The sequence below is a fragment of the Neofelis nebulosa genome, chromosome 13 (genome assembly GCF_028018385.1).
Source record: "Neofelis nebulosa isolate mNeoNeb1 chromosome 13, mNeoNeb1.pri, whole genome shotgun sequence".
Classification (NCBI taxonomy): Eukaryota; Metazoa; Chordata; class Mammalia; order Carnivora; family Felidae; genus Neofelis; species Neofelis nebulosa.
Genome location: NC_080794.1, coordinates 47,355,115 through 47,380,715, shown reverse-complemented (window position 1 = coordinate 47,380,715; position 25,601 = coordinate 47,355,115). Strand labels below are relative to the sequence as shown.

Here is a 25,601-nt window from a genome sequence, read left to right as displayed (position 1 = left end):
TTCCCCATGCTCCCCATCCATCCTCCCATGGCCAGGGCCCTTGAAGACTATCAGAGAAGCATTACCATTGCCAACAGATGCCAACATCCGTGCTAGGTGGGCTGACCCCGGCTTCTTTCAAAGCTTCCAGGCTTCAGGGCAGCAGAATTGCAGAAATCCTTATAGAAGCAGGAGACTCTGGCTGTGCCCCAGCTCTTGCCACATTTTACCAGCTGGGTTCGGAGGGACAGCTGTTCAGTACAGAGTCCCCCGGGTTCTCTTAGGGACAGTCTTATCAGTTCCTAACGCCTTCAGAACGCAGATGCTCAGCTGCACAGGTCACAGAGCTATTGCGTCTGCCCTGCCATCCTCCACTTCTCTCCCAGTCCACTCTCCTCTCCTCTCCTAGTGTGGAGGAGAGGCTCCCACGCCTAGCAGTGGGCAGAAGCAACCTGGGGGTAAGCATGCGCAGGAGTCCTCGCCTCCAGGATATGGTGTTCTAGCATGTGGACATCCTCCAACGTCCTCTAGTACCTCTAGGACAGAGTCTATCTTCTGAGCTCGTATCAGTGCATACAAAGCTGGTGCGAGGTGCTTTACATAGATTAGCCCTTGTCAACTTCATAGCAATCATTTTTCACACCATGTATTGATGAGGGAAGTGAGGCCCAGGGAGGCTTGGTCTCTTGCCCAAAGTCACACTTAAGTGGCAGAGCCAGGATTCAGACTCAGGGCTGTCAGATTGTAAAGCACCATGTTATTTCGTACAATTAAAAAGTCTGACCTCAACCATAGGAAAAACACACACTGTTCTGAAGATTCCTTGGAGACACATCTGCTGAACGTCCACTCCGTGTTTTAGGACCCAGAAGTGGGAAGGCCTGCCTAATCTGTCACCCCTTGCCTCCCAGTTCATTAGCTGGAGGCTTAAAATTGTGCCTACTTGTAGTCCAGGTCTGTCCCCTGTGGCTGGGCAGGCAATCCCTTGGCCCCCATCACTCCCTAATGCAGTAGAACTTGGCCCAGCTCACTCCCACTGGCTGGGGGTCACTTCCAGTATCTCCACATTTGCTGGAACCTTAGGTTTAGCCACACCTTCCTATTCATTCTCAGTATGGCTCTTGCCAGCAACTAGGTACTTTCCCCATACTTCCCAGTGCAGGAGGTTGCCCACAGGTGCAGTTTCCAAGAGTGCCTCTACCTTGGTTCAAGCTTTGGATTTGTCCAGGAGCCCATGGCCTCCCAGAGCCTGAATGCTGGCCTGACCTTCTAGCCCAGAGGCTTTCCTGACTGCTGTCCCAGAGACTATACTTCTTCCCAGGCCTTCACATCCACACCAGGCCCAATCCCTGCCTTCTCTGGGCTGGATTGAGGGATAAATTAGTTCTAGCTCCAGAGCCCATTCCTTTCCAAGCAGCCCTGCTGGGGCTTTTGCTGCTCAGGAGAAAAGCCCATTCCAGGCCCATGATGGGGCATGATTAGATAGACAAACCCTGTAAATGTATTACCACTAGAGGTATATGCATGGCCATTTGGACAAACTTTTGCAGCCCCCCAGAGAGTCAGATCTGGGGGTTAGAGGCTGGATGGATTCATCCACTGAAGGAGCCAGGAGGCAGGCCGAGCTTGGCTGCCAGGGAGACTGGTCTCTATGAGTCAGCTAATGTCCATGTAAGCAGGGAACAGGAGGTCAGCTGGGCCCTTGCTTAACAGACTTTATTCACCATTTACAAAAGAGGTTGATTGCATGCAAAATGTAAAGATGGTGTATTCCCTGTGGAGAGAAAACATAAGCCAGCACAGCCCTCTCCTGAAATATAGGCTGCAAAATGCTTGTTGGTTCAGTCTGGGCTCCCAGCTTGTTAGAAATCACCTCTTAATACACTCTGGGTTGGGGACTGCAGAAAGCCCAGCAAGGAGCTTACACACCAGCGTAACTGAGTAACACCTCAAAACACAGACTCAGAAATCAAGAAAACCACATGTGCATATAGTCTGTTTAAATAAAATCACTGACGATACTCTAGAGCGGTTGTTAGTGAGGGGAGCAAGATGCAAAGAATCGTCTACTTCCCTCTCCCTGCACATGTCTAGATTCCTCATAGAGCAGCTTTCCTTAAAGTTGGGCGGAACTTCTCTGCATTAAACATAGAGGCTTGCATGTCTTCTCTCCTGGGGGAGGTTGTCACAAGTTGACGAGGTGTGCCCGGCCAAAGGAAAATGTCAAGGAGTCAGGAGCCCTCAGACCAGGTCTCTGCTACTAACCAGCTGTGTGGCCTCCAGCACTGCTCCTGTCGTGGAAGCTCATTTTTGTCATTTTGGCAAAGTGGATGTACCGCCCGGCTTTGGTCCTTTCTGACTGGCTGGCCAGGGCTGCATGGGGTGTGGTGGGGCATAACTGGACGGGAGGAGCCTGAGTCAAGGGCAATGACATCATCCAGCTCTGGCTGCCACAGGTCAGGGGCTGTACTCAAACCCTGCACAGGACCTCCTGGGGGTGCTTGGCAGAATGGCGTGAAGGGCTCCTAATACTTTCTGGAGGAGCTGCAGCCCAGAGAACTGGCCTGCAGAAAAATACTCTGCATTTGTGCTGCTTTGCACTTGGTTAAAGCCCTTGTCACCACATATTCATTTCAGTCCTCATCTTGGACTTGTGAGTGAGTCAGCCAGGACTTAATTTCTTCATTTTACAAATGAGGAAGGAAGTGATCAGGGAATTTAAACAGCTTTCCCAAGGTTATACCACATGAGCAAAAGAGCTGGATAAAAACAAAAGTCTCTCCAGATCTCAGCTCTGCACTGTCTCTTCAAGGGCTCCTGGGTGGTGGGGGGCAGGGGCAGCACCTTGAGGAGGGGTCTTGAGGCTCTTCCAGATGCCTCTAGGACTACCACCGTGGTGCTAGCTTGGACATTTCTGGGCCTGCCTGGGACAGCTCTGGCTGGGGCCATCCCATACCTTTGTGTCTCTGGTCCCACACATGTATAGCAGGGGCCCACGGTCTTTACTCAGACACCTTCCTACATCTTTCCAATGACTTTGAGGAATAGCCCCACAGTCAGCATCAGTTTTCAGTGCATCACCACTCTGCCCTGAGGCATTTGCTCTCCTACAGCCTGCAAGGGTCAACTGATCACAACCTTAGCCAGAACTGAACCTCCTTTTCCTGCTCCTCTTCTTATCTGGAGGCTTCAGGATCCAGATTCTGGTTGGCCTTGTCACATGTGGCCAGGGCCCTCTTCCTCAACTGAGGATGCTAATGCCCCAGGAGGACCTGAGGGACTGTGAGGTCTGAGGTTGGTGAGTAGTAGACACCTTAGAGTTGGCTCTTTGTCTATTCCCAGTCTCTGTGGAACGGGGAGCATCACAGCTGTGCCAACAATCTGGGTGATGAGGAAGTATTTGCCAGTTGCATCCCATGAACAGAGAAATCCCTTGTCCAAAGCATGTCCAGAGCCGTGGATATGGGGCTTACATCATTGTACAAAACACAGGTGACCCTAGGGAGCAGATAGTGGGGAGCATGGCCCAAGTAGTGGGATAGTTGGGGCTGGGAAATTAGGGCCCACAAGACACATGCTAGAAGTAAGCCTTATTACCCACACTCTTCTTCTCAAACTTTTGCCTGAGCTCAGAGACCAGAGCTGATTGGATGGGGCTTCCCACCTTGGGTTTTGGTGACCGTTGGGGTTGCTGAGGGGTGAGTGAGCCAGAGACTGTAGGCACAGTCCAGTGGGCTGTGCCCATGTTGGGCGCCATTGTGGGTGGTGGAGGGGGAGCTGGGGCTTTGGGGGGCAGTGTGTTTCCTAGGCTGTTGTTGTTGCAGTTCTCATTGGGAGGATCCTCTTTGAGCACAAACTTGGCAGCAGCCTTGGTCCTTCTGAACTTGAGCCATTCGATGCGGACGGCACGGGGTGCTGGGCTGGGCCGCTTACGGAGCACGCGCCGCACTGGCAGGACCTTGTTAGACTTCTTATTGCGCCAGAAGGTGGCGGTGGAGATGAGAACAGTTATGGCCACAATGATGGCCATGATGCCAGCCAGGACACCCACAGCCTTCATGGGGTTGTCTTTGGTCTGCATCAGGAAGGCGGCCATGGGGCTCCGGGACAGCATCTGGAAGAGAGAAGCCCCCCTAACTGCATTCTGCTGTTCCTTCCTGGTCCCTGGAGGACAGAGCAAGGGTCATGAGCTCCCTTAAGCCTGATGGTGTGTAAACTTTCTGGGGTCAAGCATCTCTTGAGAATCTGATGAACACCATGGGTTTCATTCCAGAAAAAATGCACCCAGAGAAAATGCGATGCATACAGCTCTCCAGAAAAATGCAGAGAGAGAGAGCATAATGCAAACAACCTCTTTCAGATTTAAAACTCCTACATTAGCTGGACTCTCTACTTGAGAGATTAGGGTATGGCTTACCTTTAGTTATGGAGGGCTTCATCTGCCCAAATATATCAGGAACCCCTTAATGATGACTTTCTGTCAGATACTGAGCTGAGAACTACACATAATGATTTTACTTATGCCTTTTAACCCCTATGTGAAGGAACCATCACTCTTCCCATTTTGTAGGAAAGGAAGTGGAGGCTTGGCAAAGCCCAAAGTCACACTGTTAATAAGTGTTGAAACTAGGCTTTCAACTTGATTCCAAAGCTTATGTGCCTGATGGCACAGGCAGCCTTTGCTAGCGTTGAGTGCGTTTTGGAGGAAGGCTGCAGATGGTCCCTTCTTCCTCTAACCATGTTTCAGCAAGGCCTGAGCTGGTCTTCTGACCCTCTTCTGACCCAGACTTGGTACTCACCTCTGTGTCTGTGATGTCAATCTTGAGTAAGGCCGTGGTGCTGAAGGATGGGGAGCCACGGTCCTTGGCCTGCACCTCTAGGGACCACGTGAAGTCCCCACCAGGTGTAATGTTGTGCAGGGCATCAAGGGAATGGATGGAGTTCTTCAGACGGATCTCCCCTGTGTGCGTGTCAATGTCGAACACGTTGGTTGGCTCCGCATGGGTGATGGAATAGTCCACCAGGTTGTTGGGCTCATCTGCATCCTGGTCCGTGGCCTGCATGTGAGGAGAGACAGACAGAGTTGGGACTCGAGAATGATACTTGTGTGCTATGGTTAACCCAGTGTGTCTTATTTGGCTTGCTAGGTTGACGGGAAATCGTCCTAACCCTACTGTGAGTGGACTGGAGTTGGGGGAAGTACTGAATGACCCAGGGTCTGTGCCGGGCCCTCTACATGCATTAGTACATTCCACTCTCAGATCAAGCCTGGGCAGTAGGTATTGTTAAAACAAAAGCTTGAATGATAGGTGACCTGTCTAAGGATGGATACATCAAAGGAGGGGAAACTCAAAGTCAAGTATGTTGGGTTTCAGAGTTCAAGTTTTTTCCATACTGGGAAGACAGTGCAGCATAGCACTGCTTTGAAAGCAGGCTGACCAGCTGTGTGAACAAAGGCAAGCCAAACAGTTAAGCTGCCTGAGCCTTGGGGCACCTGGGTGGCTCAGTAAGTTAAGTGCCTGACTATGGATTTTGGCTCAGGTCATGATCTCACTGTATATGAGTGCAAGCCCCGTGTCTGGCTCTGAGCTGACAGTATGGAGCCTGCTTGGGATTCTCTCTCTCTCTCTCTCTCTCTCTCTGCCTCTCCCCTGATCATGCTCACATGCTCTCTCTCTTTCAAAATAAATAAATAAACTTAAAAAAAAACCTGCCTGAGCCTCAATTATTTCTTTTGTAAAGTGGCAATAATATCTTTTTTCTTAGAGGTTATTTCTGGATTGAGGTGGGGATGGGGATATATAAGGTACCTTAATATCCCCTGCTCACAGAGGGAAGCCAATTAAGTTTATTTTACTTTTTAAACTTTACTCTTGAGACAGAGAGAGAGAGAGAGAGAGCAAGGGAGGGGCAGAGACAGAGGGAGACACAGAATCCGAAGCAGGTTCCAGACTCTCAGCTGTCAGTGCAGAGCCCAATGCAGAGCTTGAACTCATGAACCATGAGATCATGACCTGAGCCAAAGTCGGACACTTAACCAACTGAGCTACCCAGGTGCCCCTAAAGTTTATTTAAATTAAATAAATTAAAATAAATTCTTACACCACAGTGTCTCTTGCAACAGCTAGAACAAGGCTTTTAGGGAAGCTTAGTTGCCTTCAAAGCTCACCTCAATTTTCACTGGGGTCCCCAGCACCATGGTCTTCTCCTGGAAACTCTTTCCAAACTGAGGGTAGTGGTCATTGACATCCAGCAGAGTGACAAACACCTCGGCCAGACTGTATTTGCCCTCCATGTCCTCTGCCTTCACATAAAAGTTGTACCTGGCAGTGGCCTCAGCATCCAGGCTGGCCCAGGGCTGGGTGTAGATGATCCCGGTGGATGGGTGGATCAGGAAGCTGCAGGGCATAGGGAGCTCGGCGTGAGTGTGCATAAGCACACACACACACACACACACACACACACAGAGTGGACTGCAGGAATGAGCTGCCTTCGATGCACTATGCAGCTTCTCCAAGGTGGCCCACCTGTTCCTCTCCTCCACCTTGCCTTCTGACTGAGGGTGCTGACCCACCCATCTACTCATCCACCTATTAACCCTGAACTTAACCCGACTCACAGCCCTTCCCTCTCCTCCCAGGGCCTGCCCTCCCTAGCTCCAGGCCATCATGATGAACCTTTTTCTCTCAGATCCCAGAACTTCTGCCCCAGGCTCTCCACTGCTTCCCTTCACCCATGGCCCTCCTGCTCATTTCTCCAACCCAGGTCCTGTCCTTTCCTGCCTTCCACACAGATCCCCTCTGCCCCCCTGCCTCCCAAATCCCTTGCCCGAGGCCCTGTTCAGCATTCTGGATGTACTTACGGGTCTGCCCCGGACCCATAAATGGAGTATTTGACTTCACCCCACGGACCTGTGTCTGGATCTACAGCCTGGAAGAGAGAGAGCTCCAAGTGGCACCTGCTCTTTGTCAGGGCATATTGGCAGCTCATATGCCTGAGGGTTGCTTTCAATGGCAACACAAGGGAACTGGGGTTTATCCAGCTGGGGAGAAACTGATCTGGAGGTCTGCTCTGGAGCCCTAGTTATCTGCCCAGGAAATCAACTATTAAAGGAAACAAAAGGTTTAGATCTGGAAGACATGTATCCCTTCTTTGTAAATGAGGATAGAGAAGGAGATGAATCCTGTGCCCTGAGCTGGGGGTTTATGCCTATGTCCTCCTTATAATCCTGGGTATTGTTGTCCCCATTGTACAGGAGTGGAAACTGAGCCTCAGAGAGTTCAGGTAGCTTGTCCAAGGACACAGTTAATGAGGTTGGGCTTTGCGATTCAAACTGGAACCCAGGTTTGTCTGATTTCATCAGGCCCCCTTCAGTGGGGACTCCCCACCCCAGACCCAATCCCTGGGCCAGTCCCCAACCCACTGTGACAGCCACCACGTTGGAGCCCCCTGGGGCATTCTCAGGGATCCTGGCAATGTAGTAGTGGGAGGTAAACTTGGGGACATTGTCGTTGGTGTCCAGGAGCTGGATCACAACATCTGCTGTAGAGCTGAATTTCTCCGGAGTGTTCACTTCAATGGCCAGGAGCTGGGAAAGGAAGGAAAACAAGGACCTGTCTGGGTGGCAGTCAGTGGGCAGAAAGCCTTCCCACTTCCTGTCTCAGCACTGGTCCTGCACCCACCTGCCTGGCCCTGCCTTACTCTCAGCCGCCAGCCTGCGACGCCTGACATCACCTGTAGGGGCGCCTCTAAGGACCACTGTCTTGAAAAGCCTGCTTTTTTGAAGTTCTTATAGTTGTATTTGGGCCAATTTCTTTTGTCCCATTGATTTGCATATTCCTTTTTAGTTTCAAGTTCAAAAATTACTTTGTTTTATAATATAATTTAATATTTGTTAGGGAAGTTCCTGCCTCATATTCTTTCTTTCTGTTTTCCTGATTATTCTTAGAAATTTATTCCTCCAGATAAAAACCCATGTAATTATATCAAACCTTCTCGCCACCTGAAAGGAAATTCCGGGTAAGACTTAGTTGGAACGACATTGGATTCTTTATTCACTTGATGAGAATTTGCATTTTTTAAACAGGGTGCACCTTTACATATCTTGCCTTCTTTATATCCCTTTGTTTAATTCTTGTGTTCATTATCATTTAGGTGCTGTGTATTTCTTGTTTGCCTAATTCCTAGGAATTTTATCTTTTAGTTGTTATTATAAAGGAGAAACTTTTATTCCATTATTCTGTTTGCTATTATTCATATGTAGGAACACTCTTCAATTTTGTGTATTAAGTTTGTAATCAATCACATTAGCAGCTTTGATGTTTTCTGTTTTTCAAACATTTCTTAGATTTGTTTAAGCAAACAATAACACCACCTACAAATAATGATAATTTTGTCCCTTCCTTTCTAATACTCATACCTTTTATTTCCTTTCTTTATTCAGGAATAATATTACTCCAGGAATAGTACTAAATAATGGTGGTGGTAGCAGGCATCCATGTTTTGTTTCTGACTTCACACACTGGTTTTAGAACATAAAGCATGATGTTGGCTATAGAGTTATGTGTGTATAATTATAAGTAATTATAACAGTTTAGATATCAAAGAGGTATCTGTTTTTCATTTTTATTAATATATATTATTTATATAGTTATATATAATATGCATTAGTTATATATGTGTATAATTTTAAATAATCACAGATACAAAGGAGGCTTTTTTTCATCTTCTGCTAAAATTTTTATCAGAGTTGGTGACAGATGTTAAATGCATATGAGGAATATGTTTATTTTGATAATCAAATAGTTTTTCTCTCTCAATCTATGAACAGGACACATTGAACACCTTTGCATTCCTTTGGACAGTCGTAATTTAGAACCAGGAATGCGGTGAGTCTGTGTGAGCAGTGGGAGCAGTGTCTTGCACCTTCTTCTCCCACACTCCTGCTCCCTCAGTCAGCAAGAAGGGCAGAGGGGCTGAGGGAAACTGGAGGGCCAGGAAGGGCAGGGGGTGACAGAGACCTCTCAGGAATGAATCCAGGAGCTGCTATGAGCTCCTAGGACCACCCCCTGCCCCCCATTCAGGACAGTACAAAGTATCACCTACCTTGAAGGTTAGCACTTTGAACTTTTCATAGTCAATGGCAGCTGAGTTCTCCACAATGATAGTGACTTGGGCTTCATTCAGGACTGTCAGTGGGACCACTCGGAAGATGCCCCCAGGTCCCACCAGCCGCAGGTTGAATTTGGCATTGGCTCCCTGGGCAATAGTGTTTGGAGAGAGGAAACAGGGAAGATGAATGAGAATAGAAACTCATTAGATAGTCATGTTAAGCAAGAAACCTTCATATGCCCTTAGCCCTGGGAGGTGAGTATTATTATTTCTTTCTATAGGTCAGGCCATTAAGGATCAGAAGGATTTAGCAGACTATGAGAACTAAGTAAGGTCCCAAACACGGACAGCCTGGCCCTCTGCTGGGCATAGGAGGTGACAGGATGCATTCACAAATGCCTTTCTACAAGATCAGATATAGAGGGGCTTTTATTTGACTGGTTTTACTTTTTAATTGATTATAAATGTCTTTAGGCTAACCTAAAGGTCTTTGGTTAGCTACTCTCCCACATCTCTTTCTTGGTTACACCATCATTTCATTCATTTTAACACCTGCAAGGCCCCTGGGACATAAGCGGTGAAGACTGGTGCACTCTCTCAGCTTTGGCTTCTTGGAAGACAGGGTGGAGGGCAGGACCACACACCTGGTCTGAGTCGTTGACAGTGATCTTAAGGCCCCGCAGGATCTCTCCCTGAGGTGGGTGTTCATACATAGACAGCTCAAATCTGTTCTGGGGTCCACTCTCTCCATAGAACGTAGGCGGATGGTTGTTGAGGTCCACGATCCTGATGGTGACTGGGACCATGGCCTGGGCAGCTGGGATCCCTGCAGAGCTGACCTCAGTCACCTGGGGTAGGGACAGGTGGCTATTGCTGTGTGGCAGGCAACTCCAAATGGCCCCATGGATTCGCAGCTTGAGGTATTCATGCCTTTGTGTAATTCCCTCTCATTAAGTATGGCCTGCCCTAGCAACTTGCTTCTGATATCACATGGCAAAGGTGATGAGATATACTTGGTGATTAGACCACAAAGACTGTAACTTCTGTTTTCTAGCAGACTCTCTCCCTTGCTGGCTCTGATTAAACAAGCAGCTATGTTGTAGAGGCTCATGTTTCAAGGAGCTAATCGTCACCTCTAGCCAACAGCCCACTAGGAACTCCATCCTGCCAATAACCATGTAAGCCTGGAAGACAATCCTACCCCAGTCAAGCCTTCAGATGAGAATCCAGTCCCAGCTGACAGTTTGATGGCAGCTACAACGAGAGACCTTGAATCTGAGGACCCAACTACGCCGAGCCTGGAATCCTGACCCACAGCAATTGTGAGATATGAATGTGTGTTGTTTTAAGACACTAAGCTTGTGGTAATGTTACAACAGCCATAGGCAACAATATAGTGCTGTTACTAATCCCATTTCGCAGATGAGGCACAGAGGGGTGAAGCAGTCACCTGGGGCCACACACTAGTGAGTGGCAGAACTGGACTAGGAAGAACTCAGGTGTGTCTGATTTCTTAATCAGCAGTCTCTCCATCTCACCATAGTGGCCCTTCTTTATAGCCAGACAGATCTGGGTTCAAACCCCAGTTCTGCCACATTCTGTCCTGGTGTCCATTTGGCCAGGGGTGGAGGCTGCAAAGAGGGGAGGTTTGGAGATGTAGCAACAGATAACTAATACAGGCTGCAAAGCCAGGGCTGAGAATCCACAGGCTCTGTGTGAACCACTCCATGTGACAGAGACAATCAAGAACCTCCCTTCCCTTGTTCTAGAAGCATGCTCTGGTCTCACTATGCTCCCCGGACACCACTCATCACACCCCAGCTGCTACCATGACTCCCTTCTCAGAAGCCTACACCTGCTGTCTCCATTTCCTAATTCCCACTCAGCTCTCAGCCCATCCCTAACTGAGACACTTCACACTAATTTCCATGCTGCGTGTAGCACTGTCACTTTCTTTTGCCTTCCTGAGTGTTCTAGCCCTCTGCTAATGGGACTCTGCTTTCTGCAGGCTCTCCTCCACCTCTCTGATCTCTCCTAGGTTTCTTTCACCTGCTCCTGCCTCACTCAGCCTCTGATGCTCCCACAGCTATGTTCTTGGCCAGTGATTCCTCTGTCCCCACAGCCATCCATTCCCCAATTCCCCCTAGGTGGTTCCATTCCCCAAACCCATTCTTCCACAGCTACCTGTATGCAGACACTGTCTCCCCAGGTTCCACACCTGTATACACAAGTTTGTGTGTTTCAATCTGAGCATCCCAGAGACAGCAGAATGCCCCATGTCTGTCCGACCCAACTTGCCTCCTTTCCTGCACCCCTGATAGCACGGTACCACCCCAGATCCCTCATCCTTCTCCTTTCCTGACAGTCATTACAGTCACTCCTTTTCCTTACAGTCACATTCTGTGGAGTCTGCCTCCTCCATATTTTGCAGTTTGTCTCCTTATGCCACTTCACCTCCCCTCATCTGCACAGGTCCCCCCATTTATCACCTTGACGAATGGCTCTGCCTCCCTGCCTCTCACCCAGTTCCCTCCAAACTCAAGTTGGGAGCACTGTTCTCAAACCCTCTCCTGGGACTGTACCAGAATCACCTGGGGGCTCACAACATGCAGTGTCTTGCATTTCTCCAGGACACACCAATTTCCCATTGCCAGGACTAGGTCCTGGAAATCTTTGTTTGCCAAACTCTCTAAATCTGAGAATCATCCTGGTCTAAAGAAGCCAGAGTGAGCTTTTCTCCGATCCTGCTCAAAACCCTTCAATGGCTCTTTACTGCTCTTGGGCAGGACCAGCTACATAACGTGCAGTGAAAAATGAAAATATGGGGCCCCTTGTTAAAAAATTATTACGGGGCGCCTGGGTGGCGCAGTCGGTTAAGCGTCCGACTTCAGCCAGGTCACGATCTCGCGGTCCGTGAGTTCGAGCCCCGCGTCAGGCTCTGGGCTGATGGCTCGGAGCCTGGAGCCTGTTTCCGATTCTGTGTCTCCCTCTCTCTCTGCCCCTCCCCCGTTCATGCTCTGTCTCTCTCTGTCCCAAAAATAAATAAAAAATGTTAAAAAAAAAAAAAAAAAAAAAAATTATTACGAATTTCAAGACAGCAAGAGGAGAGCCTTACACCCAGCATGGGACTCTTCTAACGGTGGTCCCTGTGTAACTGCACAGGCCACATGCCCACAAAGCTGGCTCTGTTCTGGGGAGAAACCTATATTTCGTATCTAGGGCCTTTGCTCCTCCAGTCCCAGCCTGGGATCCAACCATTTTCTCTGTCTACATGTAGTCTAAACACTTTGCTGCCATCCCATGACTCCTTGCTGCTTCCCCAGTACATCATGTGCACATCACCTTCAGCCTCATCTCACAGGGCTTCCTAGTCCACAGTGCCTGCACTCTGCCCCCATTCCCACCAGCGATGCCCTCCTCCAGTGTCCACCTGCTGGGTCTTACCCATACTCAAGGCATTGCTGCTTCAGTCCTACTTCCTTGTGAATTAATGTCTCCCCTTTCCAGAGACTTCGTGTGTGTCCGCTGCAGCCTTCACGCAGGCTATGTGACGTGGGTGCTCTTTGGAGCAACATCTAGCTCCCTCCCTGGGTGGAGGGTGGGCTGGTGGTGGGGATACTGGTTCGCATCACCATGGCCGGAGGGCAGGAGGAAAGGCCAAGCTAGAGGGTGGGTACCTGTACATGCAGCTCATACACCTCCCTCCTGAGCTGGGCAGGACTCTGCATGACGGAGATCACTCCAGACATCTCATTAATTTCAAAGGCTCCGTCACTCCCTGTCAAGGAGGAAAGATGTGTCCTGCAGTTCCACACATGGCCAGGGAAGGCACAGGGGAGCCATGCCAGGCAGCCGGCCCTGTGCTCCTCGGGCATTACCTCACTGAAGTCTCTATAGGACGTAATTCTATCATCTGTATTTTGCCAATGAGGAAACTGAATCTCAGAAGGGCTAAGTAACTTGTCTAAGATTACACAGCGAGTGTAGATCTGGGACTTAAACTCACTTCTGAGTCTGGTTTCAGGTTCCATAGAACTTTCCTTCTCTTCTGTGCTGTGTGTATGCACATGTGTGTGTATGTGATAGAAAGAGAAAGGGAGAAACGGATACAGAGTAAGGGAAATAAGGAAGGGGAGAGAGAGGAGAGAAAGGGAGGGATGGAAGAAAGAGGCCAGAGGCTACAGGATAAAGAGCAGAAGAGGGAGAGAAGAGAAGAGATGGGGGTGGGGGTGGGGGGTGCTTGGTAATAGTGTAAAGGCTGCAGAAGTGGAGGGGAGGGGACAGAAGGCAGTCAAGGGTCCACGTGCCTGGGGAAAGGAGACTGTGTATGATGGTGGCATGTTCAGGCATGCTGGAGGGAGTGTGTGCACCAGGCATATCCTAAGGGAAAGGGTTGGGAAGGCAATGGTGTCTGAGTGAGAACAGAGAGACATATGCATGTATGCAATCAGGCACCAGGCATGATGATCCCACCAAGGGGCCTGGTGCTGCAGGGACCAGCTACCAGGGGCTATAGAGCCCACCTGGGCCGGCTTGACCTGTTCCGTTGCTGCTCAGTTGTGCAAAGAGCACAGACTTGGAGCCAGAAGACTTAGGTTCAAGTCCAGTGGGAATGTGGGATGGCCCTTTAGCTTCTCTGAGCCTCAATCTGCTCATCCATATACAGAGCTAGTTAGTAGGAAATACCATATCATCGTTGCATTTAATTCTTTTAATTCAACTATATGCTCTAGGCCAGAAGTTTTAAAGTATGACAATAAAAAACACAGTAACTTAAAAGTGTAAGAAATGTTGCCACTCCCTCTTGTTAATCAGCATGTGCTTAGGATGAAGGGACATGAGTTGGTACCTCACAGTGTTGCTCTCAGTCCCCCAATCCAACCCCATGTTTCTCCTTGTTGCTGGACAGAGTGATAAGGCAGGGTCTGGAGCACATGCCCAAGGAGACTCATCACCTCCTAGATGGACCCAGCCCGTCTCATGCATCTTGAACTTCTGGTTCTATAGATGAGGAAACAGGGACCAGAGAGGTCTGGAAAGCTCACTCTGGTCGCCCAGGGAGTAGAAGCCACAGCCCAGTGATGGGCCTGTCCCCAAAGCTTCCCCAGACTCACCATTCAAGAGGCTGTAAAGAATTTGGTTGGGTTTGCCCCGATCTCCATCCATGGCAACCACCATCAGTACCTCCGAGCCCTTGAGGGAACAGAAGCAGCTGCCTGAGGTCGCTGGGTGATGATAGGGCTCCCCCCTCCCCAGATACTTGCCCCCATAAGAGAAGAGGCCCCACTGCCACCCAAGAAAAGGGCCAGGCCTCTGTGTGGCCCCACATCTGCTCTGCAGAGAGATCATAGCACCCACTGACCTCCCCAGGCTGGAGGGAGAGACAGCCCAAGCCCTGTTTCTCCCCTCCACATAGGGTAGCACACGGCTGCCCAGGGATACTCAGGCCTCCTGAGTGGGCCTCCTCCTCATACCCTTTCTTTCCTACATGCCACACTCAAGTCTGGTTTCTACTGTCCTACCTTCGAGCCTCACCCTCCCTGCCTCCTTCACTTTTTGCCTGCAGAGGTACATGGTGGGGAGAGGTCAGAGACAGGTGAGAGAGGAGCCGGGCACAGAGGGGTCCAATGCAAAGCCCCCAGAAACCAGGATGCTCTCCTGTGGCCCTGGCTGGGGTGCCATTTGACAGATTTGGGCAGCGATGCCACAGCCAGCAAGCCTATTCCATCTCAGCCAGCCGCCCCCTTCTAAGCCTCCTCCTCAGGCACTTCTCCTCGGCCTGTCCACACTCATGGCTGCTTCCTGACTGCCACATGCCGCCTGCTCTCCCTGAGCAACGCTGTCCGCCCTTAGATTCCAGCAGGACAGCTGGCCTCCCCCTGGCCTGTCTTCGGCGCCCCCCTAGAGGAGCCCGGCATTTCTCCCTCCACTCTGTGCTCATCTCTACTACTCGGCTGCCAGCTTCGGGAGCAGTGGTATCCTAGATTGGGCCCAGCGCGTGAGGGGTCCTCAGTGAGCATCTGCATTGTCTCATAGATCCTAGAATACTCAGAGCCTGGGGAGGAAAAATTCAGACTGCAATTCAGTTCCAGAGTCCTTGAGCTGCGGTTGTATGGGGTTTGGCCCCAACCTGGTCTCTGCCTACAGGTAGCTCATGGTCTGGCTGAGCTGAGGGGGCATGTAAATACATGCAGGTACCCCAAGGAGGGGTGTGCATCCCCCAGAGAAGGGGAGCTCCCATCTCGACCAAAGATGTCAGGGAAAGCAGCGCCTGGGCTGACCTGAGAAAGGCGGGGTGTATTGGGTCTGCAGGCACATTTCAGGCAGAGGGCTAAGGGCACAGTGGGGAGATGGGCTGGGTGCTGGGGGGCTGGTGAGGGCTCAGGGGTGGAGGGGATGCCGGGCATCAGGTGCCAGGCCCAGGGGGAGTGCCATTCCTAAGAGACCCAAAGACAAGCACAGTAGCCCAAACACCAGGGACAAAGACTGCACTGAGGGGGAGGAAGCTGAGGCCGGCCTTGGAGCCTGGCTTGCGGGACAAGCCACACCTGTGGATGACATTTGACAAGGGTTGTGGGAGCTCGGCATCAAACTGTGGGAGAACTACTGGTCTGAGGGACCCGAAGCTATGGGCTTTGAGTTGGGGAGGCACAAAGGAATCTCACCACCCCCCCCCCCCACTGCCCCTACAAGGTGTAGAAAAGGCTCCACCCAAACCACAGCCATGGGCCACCTGTCAGCCTCTCTTCTCAGCCTTTTTGAGGGGCTGAACCCTTGCAGCCAGGTTTGAGTAAGTTTGAATGAGTGAGGAAATGGCGTGGCACAGTTTTGGCTCCTGGCAGGTGCTCTACACACTGCCCCTGCTTCTTCCCCCCTACACTCCCACAGGCAAAAGGACATGTTCATGGGCTGAGCTTGAGTCAGTCCAGAGCCATCCATGTGAAGAGGGTGACCCAGGGCCAAGCCACAGGGGATCCACGGGTAGTGGCATCTGGAGGGGACACTGGGATGAGGGGACAGCCACCCACCGGAAGGGTGTCCTCATACACATAGCCGTAGTAGGGTGTGCCCACGAAGACAGGGGCCATGTCCTGCACGTCCTCCACATTGACTGTGACTGTGGTGGTGGCTGAGAACACCACATCAGCCCCTCGAAGCCTCCCTCCACCATCCTGGGAAAGAAGCAGAGAGTGAAGAGAGGTTGGGCTCTGGACTCCCGGTACAATCTGGTTTCTGTCTCTTACTGGCCTCCGGACCAGCTGCCCTCTCTGATTTCTGTTTGCTCCTGTATCACCTGGAGACAATTCCCCCTCATAAGGGGATCATTTAAATCAGATGATGCATGGAGGTCTTTAGTCAGTGCCTGGTATGCACTAGGCACTCAAAAGTGTTCCTTTGGAAAAGAGAGTTCTTTCTCCAGGGAAATCATGTCCGACAAATGGCAGAAGAGGAGGGGGGTCAGAGCCAAATTCCCCCTCCCACCAGGAACCAAGCCTCCAACACCTAAGGACCTACTAAGACACGATTTGGGCCCGTGCCTGAGTCTACATGATGAAGGTGTGTGCCCAGTGAGCCCAGCCCTCGGTGGAGTATTGGGCAGGTGGTGCAGGCTGCAGTGGGATGGCCTGTAGCCAATAAATATGTGACCAGCAGGGGCCTTTCCTTTCCTGGAAAAGAAAATGCTGGGTCTAGAGGGACAGCTAGGGTTTCCTGCTCTCAGGGGACAGAGCAGCCACTTTGGCTGAGCACCTGCCGACTTGCAGGTCCCACACCATGCACTTTAGAAGTATGAGAAACTCAGTTAAGCCTCATGGGTGGGCAGATGAGGAAACTGAGGCTCATGAAGGGTCACTGATCACACAAAGAGGAACAGGTGAGGTGAGCAAGCCCAGGCAGAGAGAGGGAAGTGCCTAGAGGCCAGGTCATGGGAGATGTGAGGGAGCATGGGTGTCCAGGCCATGGCCACCTAGTCCTCCAGAGGGGACCCTGGCTCGTCAGTCCTGATGGGGCATACACCCTCTTCCAGGAGGGAATATGCCCTCTGCAACCCAAAGACTCCAGCCTCCCTGGAGACTATGTCCCTGTCTGGGCAGGGTCCACTCAACAGAGGCTTTGAGCAGCCGCACCCCTACCCCATCCCCATCCTACCTTCAGCCCTCCAAACCTCCCCCACTCCCTCATAGGACCCAACTCTTCCAATCCAAGGGCAGCTTCCTCTGACAAAGGTTGAAGAAAAACCAGATGCTCCCTAGTCTGCCCTGTTACCTTGGCAACCACTGTGACAAAATGGGCCTGGGCCTTCTCGTAGTCCAGGGTGGCCCCAGCCCGGAGGCGCAGCACACCGCTGTGGCGGTCCATGGCAAATTTGGTGGCGTGCATATTCTGTAAGAGTGAAGGGAAGGCTGGTCCTCGGAGAGGGACCCAGGCCGCCCCAGAAGTGCCTGTTTTGCTTTACCGAAAGGGTGTCTTCACTGGCCTTCGTCACAGGAACTCTGGCCTTGGGGCTGAGGTTAACCTCCAGGGTACTCAGCCTTTCTGGCCCCTAGGGTCCCCCTCCTGCCCCTCAGCATGCTTCCAGCAGCACCTTAGCACTTCTTGCTGCTCAGCTTCCAGCTAGGCTCTGGCCTGGAGGTTCCAGCAGGTAGAAATGGCCAGCAGAGTGCTGTAACCTAGAGGAAGTGGGGCTCAGAAGCCACCGTGATGGAGAGGGCCTTCAGGATCTTTCAACCCCAGCAAATAAGTGACAATGGGCCGGTTCCAGGAAGCTTGGGGTGGGGGTGGGGTGGGGGTTGAAGGTGGGTGGGGACAAGAGATGATCCTCAATCTGGAAAAGGGTTACTGTGTGTCACAGGCTATTTATCAGAGCTGTGCACGTATTTAGTCCTCACAAGAATCCACAAAGATGTGCTTTCGTCTTTCGAATTCTACACATGAGGAAAGTGAGCTTGGAGGGTTAGATAACAGGCTGAAGAGCCCATGAGGAGGCAGTGGGATCTCTCCAGTACATGTGGAGCCCAGGGGATTTCTCAAGTACCCGTGTTGTTAGCCACCAAGGTGTACTGCCTTGACAATTGTGAGAGCAAGTGACTAAATGTGGAAAGAAGAGGAACAGTTACAGAAGGAGCGGCTGTGTGGAGGACAGCTGGTTCCTGTGGAACCCAGGGAGAAGGAGGAGGTTCAGGAAGGGGTCTCTGCCTTTGGTGGGGTGGAGGGGTGATGGATAGAGGTGGGATGGGGGGGCGGTCACAGCTCAGATTTCCACAGTTCTAGGCCCAGGCAGGGTTCTTCCACCCCGTGTGGGTGCAGTGTGCCCAGTGCCTCTCCTGGGGAAGAGGTTGAGGGTGGAGAGCTGAGGGTCCCGGAGGTCCCTCAGGGACAGGGTGGCAGGGGAACTCAGAGGGAGCCAGCGTGGGCCGGTCAGGGGAAGATGGCTCCCACTCAGGCCCCTCTCATGTCCTTGTGAGTCTGATGTGACTTCTCTGACAATCTTTGGGGAATAGTGGAGACCCGGACCTAAGTGCTTTGGTGAGGGAGGCAGTGGCCATCCAGGTGTCCCCCTCTAGTCCAGGCCTCTGGTTATGACCAGTATGCCCCTCCTTACCTGCAAGAAGTAGGTGACACTCCCTCCAGAACCTGTGTCCTTGTCTACCGCATGGACCTTAATGATACTGCTCCCAGTAGGTATGTCCTGAGGGGTCACAGTGACGGGGGGGGGGGGGGGGGGGGGGGAGGGTCAGTCCCGAGGCAGTTACAGAATGCTCAGGGGACTGAGGGTAAAGGAGCCATGGAAAGGTGCAATTAGGGCATGAAGGGCTAAAAAGAGGTGAAAAGGTGATGATTAACCAGAGAGCACCCATGGAGAAGACAGGCCAAAGTCCAAGTGAGCGCAGGAAAGAAGGAAGGGGAGAAGACAAGCAAACAAACATCGTCCAAAACTAAGACTCCAAACAGACAAAGGGCTTAAATACAAAATGGGGAAATGGTTAATAGAGACATTCAGCATTACCAGGGATCACATATATATCATTTAGAGTCAAAATGAAATATCTTCCTCCTACTGAATTAGCAAACATTAAAAAAATTGGAGAATCCCCAGTGTTGGTGAGGGATGGGGAGACAAACCCTCTCCCACAGCCTAGGGGAGAGAGAGCAAATACATGCCATTCTGGAAAGGCAATCTGGCAGCCAGAACTTCCCAGGTTCTCCTGCTTTCAACCTAGGCATTTCAAATCTTGGGCCATTTCTTAAGGAAATCATTCTAATTATCTATATGGACGTTTTATGTTCAGAATTTGATGTTTCTTATGACAACAAAACTTTAAAGCATCTTAAATATCCAAACATAAAGGAATACTTTGGTAAACAATGGAATGTGCACTAGATGGAAACTATTAAAATGATAGTTACCTACACTTTACAATTACTGAGGAAAGGCTTATGTTGTAAATTAAGTGAGAAACAGTATACAGAAAGCGTATGTTTAATAGAGTCACAGCGATGTAAATAAAGCAAACAAAATAAATCCAATAAGCACAAAATGACTAGGAAGAACTACACCAAAATTTAACAATGTTGTCTCAAGCTAGAGGGATTGAGGGTGATTTCTGAGACTTTGTTTTCTACTTTTCTACATATTTCACATTCCTACAATAAATGTACGTTATGATTATAATGGAAAATGGTTAATGGACATTCCTTGGGATAAAAATAAATGTGGGAGGGATGGCAACAGAGGTGGGGGGACATGTAGAGGAAGCATTCTCCAGAAGGTAGGGAGCAATGGGTGCTCTTCACTCGGGGGCCAGGTCCCCCTGGTCAGGTCACAGGGCAGCCCAAAGGGCAGGCCACGGATCTGGGGTGGGAGTGCATTGGCCTTGCCTCAGGGCCCCTTGCTTACCTCAGGAACCTGGACAACATAGGGCTCCTGGATGAAACTGGGGGCCTCGTCATTGGCATCAGTCACCAGGATGGTGACTTTTTCTGCCACCTGAGAAGAGACAAAAGGGACAGGAACTGGGGCAGTTGAGACTTTCTGGGCAATAAAGGGACAGTGGCCTCTAATGCCCCAGGTGTATGTCTCTGCCCGTTGTCTCTCCTTCACCTCCCCCTCTCTCCCTTCCTCCCCTTCTTCCTCCCCTCCTTCCTTCCTGCTTTTATTCATTCTTGTAACAAATATTATTAAGCAACCACGTGGTCCCAAGCACTGTGTTCCATCCCAGAGGGAGAAGACACAGTCTGATGGTGTGTGTTTTGCAGGATGCGATGGCAGGGCAAAATTCATATTAAAAAGAAAGGTGGTGATCTTGTTCAGGGTGATAACAGTGGCATGCCAGGTACTGTAGGCAGGACCCATGCATTATGTGACTCTGGAGGCAACATGTACACCACGGCCTAGGTAAATGCCCCCCCCTTTGTGTGGGGTTGTGGGTGCATGGTATAGGAGGGTGTCCCCAGAGGCCCTGAAAAGAGGGCATCTAGCTCAGCCTGTGGTAGGGGACAGCAGGGAGGCTTCACTTCACGTCAGCAGGAGTGAGATTTAAACTCTGCAACAGTTTGTCAGGTGAGAGGGAAAGAGGTGGAAAAGTATGTCAGGAAGAAGGAACAACACATACAAAGGCAAAGAGTTCAGAGAATATAAGCAGATTTATGGCTAGATGGTTGGGAGGGTGATGTGGTAGAGAAGGTGGGCGAGGCAGACAGTGCCTGATGGAGAGACCCTGCATGCGAGACTGGGGCTTGGATTTCATCCTGAGGGTAGTGGCCTACTGTTAGTGCTTCCCAAGTGGGGCTGTGGCCAGGTCTAACATTTCACAGTGATAGCTCTGGCTGAAATTCAGACATGGACTGGGGTCAGGGAGCCTGGAAGCTGAGAAACCCCTGTGATCATCTTGGCAGGCACTGGTGAGGGCTGGGCAAAAGTGACGGCTGAGGGGAAGGAGGTGAGTGAGAAGCTAGAGTCTGGGTACCCAGGTGTTAATCCTGGGTGAATGGGCAGGAGCTGGTTGGAAGAAGCAGATGGGAAAGCCTCCCCACTGGCCTCACTCGGTGAAGCCCTGTCTTGTGGGCTTGGGAGTGCCAGAGAGCCCTTAGGAGACTGGAGGGGGGAACTGTGGTCAAGCCCAGGGTGCTAGTGCTGATGGGGGTGGGGGGGGCAGCTCGGGGGCACCTACCAGATTCAGACCGTCAGAAATGCTGATGATGGCTTCAATCTCATCCTCTCTCTGTAAAGCATAGAGACTAAGTGAGTGTATGGGAATCTGATGTATCTGGGGACCCTGAGGCTGGGGGGAGCTCTCCCTGCCCCCACTGAGCCAACCAGAGCAGACCTGGGCATTTCAAGGGAGTCCTGGTGCAAGGCAGGGTGGCCAAAAGCTGCCTCTGGCCATGCTTGAGACCTTGTTTCAGGTCTTGGCACATCAGGGGTTCTCCTAAACCCTCAGTATTATTGAGGCACCAAGAGAGAATGCTCCCCTGCTAGACTGAGAACAGATGCTAGTGTGCTGGAAGTTCCAGGGAGCTGATGTTTCCATTTTCTTTTCTTTCTTCCCCTTATCTTCTACACCTCTCCATATTCTACAGCCCAGGTCTGCAGTGTCTCAAGCACTCCTGAGTCCATGGTGGGACCTGAGTGAGGAAGAATGTTGAGGTCACTAGGTCCCCAGGGATGCAAGGGAGGGGTGCACTGTCATACCTCCATCTCTGTGTCCCTGCAGAAGTCTCTGAGACCAACCTTTCTGTTCTCTACCCTGGCCTGTGGCTGGTGGAGTCTGCCATTGGACCGCAGCTGGCAGTAACCCCACAGTGGAGGTCCAGTTATGTGGTCAGCTAGGCCCACCAGCCAGGTGAGGGGTCTCAAAAGAGAAAGGGAGCCCATGCCCTGGCACCTGTAGGTTCAGAACGATGCAGAGGGGTGGAGGGGTAGAGTTTTACCCAACTCAGACCCACTCTCTAAACCACTCTTTCCAGGCTGGTTCAGTCAGTAGTGCATGCGACTCTTGATTTCAGAGTCATGCCCATGTTGGGCATAAAGTTTACACTAAAAACCAAACCAAAACACTCTTTCCAGTCCTGATGTGCTGTCAGTTTTCTGCGGCTTACAAGACCGCTCCAGGAATGAGCTCAAGGGAACCTTCTAGCCCACAGAGGTTTGTCTGCACACCTGGCAGGCATCACTTCTCACACCTCCCCATACCTCTCTGTCCAGCTCTTCAACCAAGGTGATATTTCCAAAATTGGGGTCAACAGAAAAGACGCTTCTAGCACTGGGGTCAAAGCTGATGTGGTAGGAGATGGGGTCTCCCTCAGGGTCTGTCCCGTTTAGGGTGTATACATGAGAACCTGGAAAGAGACACAGAAGAGGAGACTAGAATCTGGGACCCAATTCTTGCTAAAAGCGGCATCTATTCAGGACCAAGGATTCAACTGTTTATAAAGTGGATATTCAATTCAGTGCCAAAGGTACTGCCCTGAAGTGAGCATTTGCTGCAGGCCTCACCCTTGCTGGCTGCTTCCCACTCTTTATGATAATTCTTTATAACTGTCGGTGAGTACCAGCCACTGTGCAGGTTGTAATCTATAATACAGATGACACAGGAGCTTCAGGTCTGCTGTACCTAACTCCAGGGCCTCTGCCTGGTAGTGATGACTGGGCCAGTAGCCAAGATTGGGGTTCCCTGGGTATGGCGAACGGGAGAAAAGGGAGAAGCCATTAAGGCAGGACTGTGCAGCACTGTGCCCCCACGCCTGGATTAGCTCTTCGGGGATTTCTGAATAGGTGCCTCTTTCACACTGCTATCCTTTTGCTCTCGGCCCTGACAGAGAGAGAGAGAGAGAAGGGAGAATCTCCTCTTTCCGCTTTTCCCCCTTTCCCATGAGTATCCCAGCAAGTTGGATGTTCTTAGGCCTCTTTAAAGCCTAAAGATCTGAGGCTCGGGGAGGTAAGTATATTTGCTCAAGGTCACGCAGTGAGTCAGGGGCAGTGCTGTGGCCAACCCCAGGGGTTATCATCATGCCACCAACTACTGCCTGCTGTCTGGGGCAGCCCTGTCTCTGGGCCTGCAGCCGGGCCTCTAGGACTGGACTGGCTTAGGTCTCCATGACAGCCGTGACCTCCTTTCCCGCAACTGCCCTGGGGAGTTCGGAGCACAAACAGGGTGCCCCAGGAGGGCCCACAGCCTGGCACTGGGTGTCTCCACAGGCACAGAGGAATCATGGGTTCAGTCCTTGTGTCCAGGGGAACGCGGGCCACCCTCCGGGAGACCAACAGGGGGCTGGCGCCAGGGCTCCTCACCTACAGGGGTGTCCTCCGGGAGGCTGAACAGGGCCATGTTTCCGTTGGTGCTGCCCACCCCGTTGTCGAAGAAGTGCGGGGCAAAATTGGCCTGGGCTAGGAAGACAACAGACAGGAGAACAGACACACGGAAGGGAGGGTTCGCACCAGTGTGGTCACCCGTCTGGTCCCAGTCTGGGCAGGCTGGTAGTCTTTTCCCCAATGGCAGCACGCCTACAGACTGGGGCTGGGGAGCTCCGGAGAGCGCCACCGCCACCTCCCTCACGCCCAGGGTTTGCTCTGGCTTGTCAGGGACGCGCACCATCGCGGGCACTTAGAACCCAGGCAGCGGCCAATCTCAACCCATCAAGGGACATACGGGGAACCCGCGCCCAGAGAGGAACGGTGCCCTGGCCAAGGTCACACTGGGAGCTGGGACACCTTCCCCTGCCCCAGAAGCCTTCAGAGAAGCCGCCAAGCCTCCTACCCTGCTCTGAAAAAGCCGAGGGCAGCGGGGGTCCTGGCCCCAAGTCTGCGTTCTCCAGACGACCTGCCGAGCCCGGGCAGCTGGAAGGATCATCCCACCCCACCGGGTCCCCTAGCCCGAGTCCCACTGTGGAAGTGAGCGGCCCGGAGCTCGGTCTCGGCGCCCACCCGGGCAGTGCCAGTACCCACGCCTCGCCCCCCACCCCGGGCGCGGGGCCCCGCGCCCACTCACCCAGCCAGAGGCGCAGCAGCCCCAGCGCCAGGGCGGCCCGCGGGCCGCGCCTCATGTCTCCGCGGGCAGAGAGTGTCGCGAGCCGCAGCCGGGCCGGGCGCGGGAGCGCGGAGCATTCCCCGGGCCGCGCGGAGTGCAGAGACGACGGTGGGGGCGGCGGCGGGAGGGGCGCGGGGCGGGCGCGCTGGGTGGCGCGAGGGCGCTAAGCGGATGACACCGCTCGGCCCCGCGTATCTGGAGCGCTCCCGCCGCCGCCAGAAGAGACCAATTAGTGCGCGCTAAGCTCAGGGTACCGGTTTCCAGCCGCCGGCGGGCCGGGAGGGGTTACTGCCAACTCCTCTTCCTACCACGCCCCCCTCGCCCAGGTCTGGAGCGCAGGCGCCAAGGGGTCCCCAGCTCTGTAGCTAGGAGTACTGGGGAAGGGGCCAGGTCTTTGCCCTGAGCACGGCACTGGAAGCTGGGGCTTCTCGCGGTCCTCAAGTTCTGGAGGGCCTGGGCTCTGTTGGAGTTATCCCTTTTCCTGAACTTGCACTGTGACTTTGAGGGGGTTTGCCACTCTCTGAACCTGAGCGTTCCAGGCTGTAGAACAGCGGCGGGCAAGGAACAGCCCAGCCTGAGACCAGAGGGTTCCCTCCCAAGAGGAGGAAGGAGCAGGGAAGAAAAGGTGGTGTATCGGCTAGGGGGCAGGTTTGCCCTCCAGGGGCAAACGTATTCCTAGGATGGTGCCCCTGAAGACTTGGGGTGGGGTGAGATGAAAAACAAAGAGGAGGGTTGTGGTAGGGAGGGGAGGCAGATGCGGAGGGGTTATCAGCCCCACCTCTCTGGGATCTCAAATCTTTCCTGCCCTCTCCCCCAGGCCAGGCCAGGCCAGCTGTCCCAGCGGGTGGGGTCACTAGTGTGAACACTAGTGGGGGTCCGTATATGTGGTAAGCAGCACGGAGGCATACAAGTCTCCACTAAGGTGGGAGGCAGAAGTTACCAGATAGCAGGCTGGCCTCACTCCCTGTCCCCATGGGTGACCATGGAGAAACAGCAGACCCATTCAAGCCTTGTAAGGAAGGGTGAACAGCTTGAAGACAGAATCAAGCCCCATCCTGGACAGACTTGCTAACACAGCTGGCCAGCACAGGTATGGACGGCCCCAGGAGTAGCAAGCCCCGTATCCCTGAAAGACATTTAGGCAAAGCGGGGCACTGCTATGAGGGCCCTGGATGCTGATAAGTAGGAAAAGCAGGGAAACTCAGGAGCTTTCTTGTTGGGAGATTTCCCTAGGCTGGACCCTCATTCTCTTGCTCTGACATTGGACTTCAGTTAGAGAAGGTGCCTGTCCCCCTTCTATTCATGGGGGGTACAGGGAGGTCACGTTAGGCCCAAGCTTCATCACTCCCCAGGATGGCCTTGGAGGGGTATATCTACAGAAATAGGAGACCCCTTTGTGTGCTTCCTGGAGAGGCCTCCATGGCTGGGGTCTCAATATTTCTCCCCAGGGACCTTCATAGGAGCAGAACATCCCCCACCCCCAAG

The 25,601-nt window shown here is 52.1% G+C and overlaps 1 protein-coding gene across 1 annotated transcript; it reads right to left on the bottom strand.

Moving 5' to 3' along the window:
* Positions 1 to 1,677: 1,677 nt before the first annotated feature.
* Positions 1,678 to 24,239, bottom strand: CDHR1 (cadherin related family member 1). Its single transcript, XM_058696875.1, has 17 exons — positions 24,078 to 24,239; positions 23,381 to 23,476; positions 22,283 to 22,428; positions 21,261 to 21,311; positions 19,988 to 20,077; positions 18,692 to 18,778; positions 17,356 to 17,472; positions 16,119 to 16,262; positions 14,205 to 14,283; positions 12,768 to 12,868; positions 9,735 to 9,938; positions 9,085 to 9,237; positions 7,403 to 7,567; positions 6,842 to 6,909; positions 6,149 to 6,377; positions 4,779 to 5,036; positions 1,678 to 4,093 (listed from the first exon to the last, which is right to left on the bottom strand). The coding sequence occupies exons 1-17, from the start codon at positions 24,130 to 24,132 to the stop codon at positions 3,557 to 3,559; spliced, it is 2,580 nt and encodes an 859-aa protein (XP_058552858.1). The 5' UTR covers positions 24,133 to 24,239; the 3' UTR covers positions 1,678 to 3,556.
* Positions 24,240 to 25,601: the final 1,362 nt, after the last annotated feature.